This window comes from Colossoma macropomum, unplaced genomic scaffold (genome assembly GCF_904425465.1).
Source record: "Colossoma macropomum unplaced genomic scaffold, Colossoma_macropomum, whole genome shotgun sequence".
Lineage (NCBI taxonomy): Eukaryota > Metazoa > Chordata > Actinopteri > Characiformes > Serrasalmidae > Colossoma > Colossoma macropomum.
This window is the reverse complement of record NW_023495343.1, coordinates 14,337-26,049: the sequence shown is the minus strand read 5'-3', so window position 1 is coordinate 26,049 and position 11,713 is coordinate 14,337. Positions and strand designations below refer to the sequence as shown.

General features: G+C 36.4%; 1 protein-coding gene across 4 annotated transcripts; it reads left to right on the top strand.

Annotated features, from left to right (window-relative positions):
* The first annotated feature begins 2,411 nt into the window (after positions 1 to 2,411).
* LOC118801825 (interferon-induced protein 44-like) lies at positions 2,412 to 8,881 on the top strand. Of its 4 annotated transcripts, XM_036562202.1 has the most exons (9): positions 2,412 to 2,577; positions 2,735 to 2,781; positions 2,922 to 3,050; positions 3,161 to 3,194; positions 3,634 to 3,826; positions 4,875 to 5,021; positions 5,788 to 5,959; positions 7,420 to 7,520; positions 8,191 to 8,880. In XM_036562202.1, exons 3-9 carry the CDS (start codon positions 2,957 to 2,959, stop codon positions 8,368 to 8,370), a joined length of 921 nt encoding a protein of 306 aa, XP_036418095.1. In that variant the 5' UTR covers positions 2,412 to 2,577; positions 2,735 to 2,781; positions 2,922 to 2,956; the 3' UTR covers positions 8,371 to 8,880. The 4 variants fall into 4 exon arrangements, with proteins under 4 accessions (XP_036418095.1, XP_036418096.1, XP_036418094.1 ...); XM_036562203.1 differs by lacking the exon at positions 2,735 to 2,781 and having other exon boundaries at positions 2,949 to 3,050; positions 8,191 to 8,881; XM_036562201.1 differs by lacking the exon at positions 2,735 to 2,781.
* The last annotated feature ends 2,832 nt before the right edge of the window (positions 8,882 to 11,713 follow it).

Sequence of the window (11,713 nt, the reverse complement as noted above, 5' to 3'; positions counted from 1 at the left end):
TCTATTTACTCACATCATTCAACTGATATTGAAAATTCTTCATTCATCTTCAAACCTTAAAGCCTGAAACCTCAGTACAGTTGAGGCCAAACAAAGTCCAACTAAGAATGAATGTCTCTCTCTCTCTCTCTCTCTCTCTCTTTAAACACTTTCCCAAATGGTATTGAGAAACAAAAAAATGATCAGTTTTAAAGCTTTAATTTCCAGCTATTTTAGCACTTCAGCAATTCCACATAAGAATAAAATACATATAGAGCTGCTGTAGTAAACAGAAGCAGTAGAAGTGCAAGTCATTCTGACTGGAGTGATTTCAATCCAGTCCATGATGACGCGGATAAGTTGCATTTGTGACTGTCTTGAGACCTCGGCCTCGAAAAGAACAGTTTCAAAAGAATCAAAATGTTTAAGATTTTCTCACACATTTCTACCATCACTACTCTGCACATGTATCCCTCTCTCCAAGACCCCCCTGTGTTACAGTTGTCACAAATATCCCAGAGGAGAGAGACTCCATGCGGATCTGCCCAGACTGGATTAGCTCATTTTAGCTTCTTTCATTTAGCTTGCTTTGTCATCGTCCTTTGTGAAGTCTCAGTTGCCTAAACAGAGTTTGTACCCACCTGTCTTTATGACCAGTGTGGTCCCACTTTATATTGTCTCTAATAAGTGTGTAATTACATGTGAACAAGATACGCAACAACAAAGTAATTACTAATGATTGTCATTGTTACAGATGGATTGCAGAAGTACATCTTATGTAATTACACAAGTGTATCTTGATGTAATTACCCAAGGATAATTACATTTGTAGTCAGACTGGAACAGCAGTTTTTTGTTTTTTTTTTTCAGAATATTTTTTTTTTCCAGCAGTAAAAATAAGTATGTAATAACTTACATTAAGACATTACTTACACTGTATCTACCAGCTTTCCTTAGATTTAGTTAGCATTTGTGTTGTGTACTACACTACACTACAGGAAAGTTCCTGTGTAGTTGTTATAAAGGTACAGTGTTATTACAGAATGATATTGATCAATGTGATATGATTGGGTCACCTTATCACTACACAGTTATTCCACAGTAATCATGTAAAACTTAACTGTTATGGTATGTAAAACATACTTCCTTTAACTGCTGAAAAAGACTTCTGATCTGCAGTGTATCAACAAGATACACTTGTGTATTTACATGAGGCAAAACTGAAGTTGATACACGTGTCACTATATAGGCTGTACTTCTGTAATCCATCTGTAACGTTGGCTAAATCATTAGTAATTACAGTGTTGTTGCATATGTTATTCAAGTGTAATTAACACTTATTAGAAACACTTCATATAAAGTGGGACCACAAGCATTGGGTCACCCCAAATAAAGACACTCTGCACATGCAGCTAAAGATCTGTGTGGGACGGTTTATTCAGTCCTACTCCTGCAAGGATTTATCTTCAGTCTGTGTTTGAAGACCACGAGAGACTCTGCTTTTCGGACAGCCAGTGGGAGTTCGTTCCATCACCTGGGCTCCAGGACAGAGTAAGGTCTTAATGCTTGTCTTCCATGCATGTTGAAGGATGGCTGGTCAAGCCAAGCTGTACCTGAAGCATGCAAGTCTTGAGGTACAGTTCAAGTTTTGACCATTGCCATTTTCTGGGGAGCAGCTGGTCAGTTTTTGGCTTTGTAGGCAAGCATTAGGGTTTTAAATCTGATGCATGCAGCTACAGGAAGTCAGTGAAGGGAGCACAGCAGTGGAGTGACCTGACTGAACTGACTGAAGATTGAAGAAAAGCTGTGGTGCTGCATCCTGGATGAGTTGCAGAGGCTTAATGGCCTGCATAGGAAGACCAGCCGAGAGCAAGTTGCAGTAGTCAAGACTTGAGGTGACACGAGACTGAACAAGCACCTGGGTAGCCTCTCGAGTGAGAAAGGGTCGGATCCTCTGAATGTTGTACAGGAAAAACCTGCATGACCGAGTTATGTTCACAATATGAGCTGAGAACGATAACTGGTCATCCAGAATCACACCAAGACTTCTTGCATCTTCAGACAGAACAATCAGAGAGTTCTCGGATGAGGTGGCAAGATCATGATGTTCATGTGATCAATTGCTTCACCACTTTTTGTAATGATTTAATTATTATTATTATTTTTTTATTTAGTAATCATTCTACTTTTTTAGGCTATTCATTAATTTGCAGGATTTCTCTTCATGCATGCTTTGTCCCTCTCCTGCCTGCAGTGGGCTGGTTTCTTGCCCGCTTTTTCATGCAAGACTGAAAATATGTCCCGCACTGCAAGATAATGTGACGGGACCCACGGGACTGCAGACCTCTACATGCAGCCTGCCCACAATCCCAGATCATTACATAATGTTCTGACTCTGCAGCTTTAATACACACTGCAGTCTACCACTTACAGTGAGAACAAAAAGTGATAGTAAGTGTGAAGAAGCACACAAGAGGAAGTTATGTGGACTGACATGTGTGACGTTATACATTAGAAGCAAAAGGTGACAGTAAATAGCTGCAACAAGTGTTCTGACACTCATTGCAGAGAGAGACGACACTCCTTTAGCAGAGAAAGGTAATTGAGGAACCTATTCTTTTAACAAATTTGTTCAATAATCGATAGGAAACTGAGGACAGTGAAAGTGTAAGTGAATGTTTTTTCCCATTCTTGCTTAACACTTCAGCTGCTGAACAGCTCAACTTGTGTGTTTTATGTTGTGTGTTTTATGTAGTGGCAAGTGGTGGCTAGTGGTGATCTCCCCTGCGAGTTCAATATTTTGTATGTGCCTTTCTGCTCTGGTGTTTAATAAAGAACTTATTGTGACGCAATGTATAAACAGTACAAACTATTACAATGACACAGAAATAACACTGATAAGGTGTCATGTTTTTATAAAAATGCTGAATTTGTTTGTTCAGTTGGACCCAGGTTTGCTAATTTTCCAGAGACAAAGATGGGGGGAACATCATCGAAATCAACTCCTACTACTCCTCCAACTCCTCGTCCTACTCCTCCAACTCCTCATCATACTCCTGGTCCTTCGCCAGGTAAATCTCATTTGTTCGTTATTAACAAAATCATTTGATTATTTAAATCAAAGTATGAATTTTATGACAAATTCTTCAGCTAATGCTTTTTATTATTTTTCCTCTCTCAGAACTAATAAATCCTTGGAGACCAGTAAATTGGGGGTAAGAACACAAACCACCTTGAAACATTTCTCTTGAAGGTCCAAATGTAGCCCATCAACTGCCGTGCACAATTTGCAACAAAGGGGTTCTTAAAGCTAAAAACTCTTGACTGGAGGGGACTAGAACCCCAAAACCTGGTAATGTCTCTTAGTCGCAGCAGTCTTTGCATGCAAAGGATATGCAACAAAGTACTAAACATGACTAATGTATGGTACAGTATAGAGAGTAAGTGTCCATGATGGTGCCTTCAAATGTGTGTGGGGGTATGTAAACAGTACACGTAAATATTAATGCTTGTATTGCAAACATTTTAATTATATATGTAAACTTGTTCAACAGTGTTCAATACCAATCTTCAGTATGTTTTTTTAGAACATAGGCACAAAACTGGATTAAACAGTTAAAAGGTTACAAGTTACCTCTAATCCTCTGTCCTCAGTGAAAAAGAGAAGATTTTGAAAGACTTGAAAGATTTAAAGCCACAGCTGGAGCCCCTTAGGATTCTGCTATATGGACCAGTTGGGGCAGGGAAGTCGTGCTTCATAAACTCTGTCCAGAGGACCCTCATAGGCCGTAATTTCATTAGTGCTCTGGAAAGCACAACAGAAAGTGGAGAAAGCTTCACTACTAAAGTAAGAAATCTGTAATGTAATTGTTTCTTAAACCAGTCCTTCACTCTGAAATTCACTGCATCAATGTAATGATGGCAATTTAACGGTGCCAATTTTGGAAAATTCTAAGCAATTAACAAAAATGTTGGCAAAATTTTGCCCAAAGACATATGCTAGCAGGTTTAGAGATGCTAAATATCAACAACTGGTGGACACTTTGTGCTGGTGGGAACAGCAAGTTTAGCGGGCTAAGAACTTCCATGCAAATTAATTTAGGTGCAACATCGCCATTAATGTATGACCAGTAAAATATAACCATGTGTTTGGCTCAAGTGCTTTTTGCATGAAAACCTGTTTCCACCAAATAGGAACTTTTTATATTTCTTTGTTTCAGGTTCAAACGTTGACTCATTAGCTCAAAGTAATAAATCATTTTCTCAGTATTTGTACTTAATAGGTCTGTCTTAACAAGTACAGTTACACATGGATTACAGTAGTACAGTTTATTTAAATGTGTATCAATCTAAGCTTTACTCATGTTATTACATAAGTGTATACTGATAGTTGTAACAGCATATTTTCTATTATGTAATTACACATGTAGTAGGGCGAAGTACTATTTTTCCAAAAACACTGTTCTGCCTACAACAGTTGGTGTGCAAAAGAGTTCTTACACTTAATACTTATGTAGTAACATATTAACAATATACGTAGCGACAATGTAACTACTGTTGATGTATTCACTTTCATAGATGGATTACAGTAGTACAGCTTATGTAAATATATATGTTTATATGCTTAATTTCATTGTACTTGGTCATTTGGATAACATGCATATTATCCTTCCTTCTTTGCAAATGTTTATAAACAAATCTGTTTCAAAAAACTCCCTTTTCTTTCAGAGCACAAACAATGGCAGCCAACAAACCCCAAAAATAATACCTTAAGTTATCTGGGGTGTTGCATAATGCACAGTCTTTGTAAATGGGAGTAGGTGCTTCATTATAATGATCTCCTCACTCCACACTGCCACTATGTTTGAATACAGTACGTTTGAATTTGTTTCTAGATCAAAACACACAAGATGAAAAAGCATGGGGGTGGATATTATCCTGTTGTTTTCACTGACATCATGGGACTTGAAATGAACAAAGGAGGGATACACACTGAAGACATCATCAAAATTTTAGAGGGGCATATTTTAGATAACTACAAAGTAAGTACACACTCTTGCCCAGTTTACACAGTTATACCCTTACATGGCCATTGGCCTGCTGTCAGGGCCAGAGTTTTATTACACACTTCTATAACCTAAGAAGAGCCCAACCAGTTTGCATTGAAGTCCTTGTAGTTACTGAATAATAAGCCTTAAAATGTAATAAGCGTGGGTTTTTACAGTATGTTTTTCCTTTCTTTCTCTCTCTCTAGCACCAGTTGTTACTTTTTTAAAATTTGTGTTACTCATGTACACCCCTATTCCTTCTTATTTTTTAAAATAATTAATAGTTGCCAGTGTCACTTTCCACAGGTAGGGAGGAGGTAATGTTCTTTCCAAAGTGAAAGTGAAAGCAACAAAAAAGATGATTGCTAAATGGACAGAAATAGACAAGAAGACAAGCCTGTTTTTAATAACAAATGAGTCAGCCGACATTTTTAAAGTATTTGCACCTCACACAATTTTCCATTCCGTTCACCTTAGTAAATTGCTCCAGGTTGCTTATAGGATTTCCTCTTTCCTTTATTATTGTTAATTGGATTGCTTAAATAGAGTCACAGCCTAACCATATTTTTGAAGCCGGTTGCACTAAGACTTGCAGCTCAGTGGCACCCTCGTGAGCACATGCAAAAAGGCTTCTGCACACTCTATATCAGCTGACAGATATTTAGTAAATCTGGCTTATAAAAATCTATACCAAATGTACAAAATATGAACCAAAATACCAAACACAAAACACATGGAAATATATTTTTTTCTGTTTTAGTTTAATCCTCGGGGACCTATAACTGAGAATGACCGAAACTACAATCCCTGCCCAAATCCATGTGATAAAGTTCACTGTGTGGTGAGCATTGTTCCTGCTGATGGCATCACAAGAATGGATCAGAGTGTGATTAACAAAATGAAGGAAGTTCGAGAGAAAGCTTCTGAACTGAGTAAGTCGGTTATTTGGCATCTTCAGTGCTTGAGGTTAATGTGGGATTTACATGTACATTTATAAATTGTCAATTGGTTATTTCTGTGTAAAGAATTGACATTTTACAACCCTGTTTCCAAAACAGTTGCGATGCTATGCATAATGTAAATAAAAACAGAATACAATGATGTACAAATCATTTAAACCTATAGTACAAAGACAACATATCAAAGACAACATATCAAACTAAGAAATGTTTTTTTTGAAAATATATGCCCATTGATGATGCCAGCAACACGTTTCAAAAAAGTCAGGATGGGGCAAAGATTGGTAAAGTTGTGTAATGCTGTGTACAAAAAAAAACACCTGAATGGAATATCTCACAACTATTAAGGTTAACTGGCAACAGGTCAGTAACATCTTTGGGTATTAAAATAAGCATCTCAGAGAGGCTGAGTCATTCAGAAGTAAAGAAGGGGAGAGGGTCAACACTCAAAGACAAATAGTGCAACAATTTAAAAACATTGTTTCTTAATGAAAAATAGCTAAGAACTTCATCATTTTGTATTATGTACTATGCTACACAAATCATTATATACATAATTAAATACATAATATCATTAAAGGATTCTTTAAGGATTATTAAAGGATCATTAAAGGAGAACCAACAGAAAACTCTATGCAAGGGACAAGGCCAAAAACTGTTATTGGCTAGCCCCTATCTTCTGGTCATAAGGTGGCACTGCATTAAAAACAAACATGATTCTCTAAGGGAGATCACTGTATGGAGTCAGAAACACTTCAGAAATCTATTCACAGTCTGTTGCTGCATCCAGAAATGCAAGTTAAAACTCAAAAATGCAAAGAAGAAACCACATACAGTATAAACAGAATCCAGAAACACCGCTGCCTTCTCTGAGCTCATTTAAGATGGAGGCAAAGTGGCAAAGTGTCCTGTGGACCACCAATTAAACATGTAAATTCTTTTTGGAAATCATGGACCCCACATCATCTGTCTTTTTCAGGGAAGACCTTCCTTATTTCAGCAAGACAATGCCAAACCACATTCTACACATATTACAACAGCATGGCTCCACAGTAAAAGAGTCCTGGTGCTAAACTGGAGCACACCTGTCACCCACTGAAAACATTTGCCGCATTATTAAGGAAAAATATAACAAGGAAGACCCGAAACTGTTAAGAAGAACATGCCTCTGTCTCAATTTTTTTAACGTGTTGTTGGCATCAAAATGGGCATACATTTTTCAAAAACAATAACATTTCTCAGTTTCAAAATTTGATATATTGTCTTTGTAGCATTTTCAACATTTTGCACAGCATCCCAACTTTTTTTGGTAACGAGTTTGTAAGATTGAGAATGATCATTGTGATCCTTTGCTGTGTGAAACACGCATCAATTTCTCAAATTCCTCAAATGTTATGTGTCACGTGACTTTATTTATACTCTACATTTTGTAGACATTCCACAAGTCATTGTGTTGACGAAAGTGGATAAAGCATGTGAGATAGTGCACCGAGACTTGAGAAAACTTTATCACAGCAGAAAGATCAAAGAGAAGGTAAGGTTTCATCCGCAACTAAACTCTGCTTTATCTCTCTTCTATCTCATATCTCATTTTGATCTAATGCTATTTGTTCTAAAAGAAATTTTAAGAGAATCACCATTACATCTCCTGAGCTTTCAGAGAGTGACATTTGAGCAATAAAGTTTTCCTCTGGGACCTTTCTAATGAAGCACCTTACGTTCTTTCATATGTCATTTTCCCTAAACTTCTTGTGGGTTACTACTTTAATATGTCAGTACTGCTATCACACTTTATGAGATAATACAGAACTGTGGGCATTCTCCTGAGTAGTTTGTTTTTACTGACTAAGGAATACAAGATTTTAGCTGTGTAAGTATGCAATGCCATGAGTTTCTCTCACCATATAGCAGAGTCGAAGGTGGTCCAAGTTTAGTTTGTTTAGGTGGGTCTGAATTTATTTGATGTGTTCGCATATGCACAAAAAAGGAGTGAAAAAGAAAATAAACAGGGTGATCTGAGACCATTTGAAAAGCTGAATCAGCCTAAGTATAAAAAAAAATGTAAACTTGATTACATCATGTGTGATTACACATTATATTCCATACAAAAAATGCATAATGTGCAGTACAGAGTGAAAAATTCAAATTATAAATATAAACTAATTATAAATCCTCATATTGAAATGTTTATATTATTTCTTCAGACACAGCACAGCAGTAATAACCTGGGCATCCCAGTGAACAGCATCTACCCTGTGAAGAACTATCATGAGGAGGTCACTGAAGACAATGATATTGACGTTATCATTCTCATGGCACTGAGGGATATTTTCAACTTTGCCAATGACTATGCAGAGGCTACGTATGAACCGAGCGACAACTGAATGCAAAACTATATGAATACAAGGATTTGTGCTCCCTCTTATATTGTGTCTCTTATAACTGTGTAGTTGCACCTTAAAAATACATGCAACAACATAACTAACCACAATTTAATACACAACAGCTTATGTAAATACACAAGTGAATCAACTGCAGTTTTTACTCTTGTGATTAAACACAGGTGGCTTGATATTTGTAACAACACATTTTCTATTTTGTAATTACACAAGTGTAATAGGGTGAGGGTAATTACATTTGTATAAACTGCTGTTTTTTTGTTTTTTTTTCCAGCAAGTCTTTGCTGATTGTAACAGGAAGTATGTAGTCACCTACAGTATGGGAATGCTTACATTCCTACCTTCCTAACATTAAGCTAGCTGCAATAGTTAGCTTGTGTCGTAACACTGTAATATCACTAAACATGGCTCCTACTTTTATGTAATTAATTAAAATATATGTGTTGTGTTATATTATCCCAAAAGTAGTGTCTGGGTTACAATTCTGTAATTTCACTGTATCTACATAAATACATAGGTACTGTTGACTTATTTCAACATGTAATTTTTACTGTTTTTTAATAATTTTTACTGTTTTTACTGTAGTTACTGTGGAATATTTGAGTAAGTGTAAGTATGTTAAGTTTTTAAAGGCTTCACTGTTGGTTTTGGAGAGTAAATAAAATGGCTGTTTTACATTTTAGACACTGCGACTCCAGTTCTTCAGTATGTTACTCTACAACGAACCATTTCACCAAATGGCTCTGAATGACTTTGTTTACATCTCAATCACTGAATTAAGCATATGACATTTTGAATAATCAGTGGAATTCCTCTTTAAGCCTATGTAGGCTAATCCTGTTTCTGGCTTACTCTTACCTTAGTATACTATTATTAGTATACTTATTATTATTATTATTATTATTATTATACTTATTATTATTATTATTATAATTATTATTATTATTATTATTATTATTATCACTACTAATAACCTGAAATATACATTCACTTTGTATACTTAGAAGTAAGACGATTCCTTCAGTGAACATTGCTTCAAGATTAGCAAATATTTGCATTGCCCTAAGAGCAATGAAACTTCCTTTCATGTTAAACTTTATATCGTTGATTTTATTTTGACCTTTCTATAAATGTGTTCTTGCTCATTCATACATCCTTAAAAATTAAGGATATCGCAGGGGAAAAAAAAAGTCTTTAATTAGTATAAAACACCTATAGTATGTTGCACCAAGGCACCTCACCCATGGGCACCGATGACAGCTGCAAGAGGCATAGTACACTTGCCTTCCTGCCATCTCCCATGGTTGTCGATCTCCTCCTGCCATTGCTTGTGGCTGATGACTTCCTCCAGCTGCCTCTCACAGCTATCTTTGGTGCCCATGGGTATGACAATTGGCCCATATGTGAAGACTCTTCACATGCACACATCACAGTTACAAAAATAGTGCTTTGAAGAAACATACACTGAAAGATTATTCAGGTAAACAAAGCTGGTTCTTCTATGACATTTATCCAAAGGACCTGTTTGACACCTTTACTTATTTAGACTGAGATTTCTGTGAGATTCTGCAAGTCATACTGAAACCTCTTGGAAATGCTCTAATATGGTGTACATGTGCTTACGTCATAACATCACCGGTAAGGGATTACATAAATGTTTCTTTCATTTTCTTAAAGGGTAATTTACAACATACAAGCCAAAAAACACCAGAGCCAAACACTTAAAGGAGTTGTGGGTAAATTAGAATGAAGTATTAGTCTTAGAATGAATTACCTTATTACAATTGATACTCAGAAAGAAAAAAAAACTTACATAAATGACACTTATAAATTAAAAAAAAATTAAACTTAACAAGGTAGTATGAGAAATATAAGAGAAACTGAAAAAAAACCTTTCTATTTGCATTCCATATTGCCCTTGTGTTGACTGAGGCTTGGCTGATATATTCAAATATATATTAAATATATTAAATATATAATATAAGAAATATTTACTGTAATCTGGAAGATTCAAACACGGTATGGAGGCAAGGGTGAAAAAAGTTGGTCCGGAGAGGTCAGTGTTTCATCTGTCCATGTGAGTCAGTCATAGCCAAGTTTGCACATCAAATCCTGCATCTGTGCCTAACTGTTGACCACCAGCAACAATTACCTTCCCCAAAAATACTTAATAGAAATACACATTTACAAATGTACAAGTTTAGACAAAGATGCATTGTGGGCATCGTCAGCTAGGAATTATAACAGTGCAATTTTAACCTCATTTTCTACTGAAGCACAAAAGCAAATAATCTAAATAGGAGATGAGAGTCCCAACTTCTGGTGAAACAAAACATTCTATGTTCTGTAACACAGTTGCAGAAACCACAGTGGGTGAATCACAATAATCCCATGGAATAACAACCCAAGTGCAACTTTTACTTGGTTGACCAATAATGAGAGTGGATAGGTATGCTTAAAAAATGCATTAGGCAAATCAACCACTGTGAAGGAAAACGCAACAGATGGAATTAAGACTATTATTGAGTCTTAATAAGTATTGAATACTGCACAAAATGCCATGAACCATCAGGTTTTCAAATGTAAAATAGGTTTGTGGGATGATGAGGAGGGGCATGCCACAATAGCACCTCTAACCACTAATGCATCATGAATCAGTGTCACACCCTCCTCTAATTTCCTGCTCAATGAGTACTGGACTTTTTACAGAAAGTAGGTGGTTTGCTCCCTTTACTGACCACAGGTCAAACTTGTCACAGGCCCATAAGGAGGAGAGGATGGCAGACCAAAAAGAAGAAATATCCTCATCAGTGCTACATGAACAAAAAAAAAATCTACCTCACAATCCGAACGTATACCTCTCTGTACTTTGACCCGCTGACATACAGGAATGTGGAAGGTATCGGTTGAGCAAGAGGAAAGTCTGCCTTCACATTCTACCCAATTAGTGAACCCATGCATTCACCACATTCATGTACTGAAAGTATGCCACCTCTTGGATGTTGAAATGTTAGGAACTAAATTATTCATGTTGAAAGCAGAAAGAATTGAATCAGAGACATATCAGCAGCAACACACTTAGGGCCACTGACAACATTTGCAACCAAATATCAATGTCAGTTGGTAGGCCATTCCATATCTCCTCATATGCCTGGTCTTGACCTGTGACAGAAAAGAAAGCAAGTACAGAATCAGAATTAGAAATCACTTTATTTTACAAAAAAACCCACAGAATCAAAACAAAGATTAGGAGTGCAAATGATAAATATGTAGTATGAATAAGTACACCTTATGAATTTTTTCTCTTTGTTGTCATGTGGGAATATCA

What these genes read in the sequence shown, in the direction of transcription:
- LOC118801825 (XM_036562203.1), top strand. Translation starts at nt 2,957, where the DNA reads ATGGGGGGAACATCATCGAAATCAACTCCTACTACTCCTCCAACTCCT. An exon ending in TGGAGACCAGTAAATTGGGG is followed by an intron (nt 3,195 to 3,633) that starts GTAAGAACACAA and finishes CTCTGTCCTCAG; the next exon opens with TGAAAAAGAGAAGATTTTGA. An exon ending in GAGAAAGCTTCACTACTAAA is followed by an intron (nt 3,827 to 4,874) that starts GTAAGAAATCTG and finishes ATTTGTTTCTAG; the next exon opens with ATCAAAACACACAAGATGAA.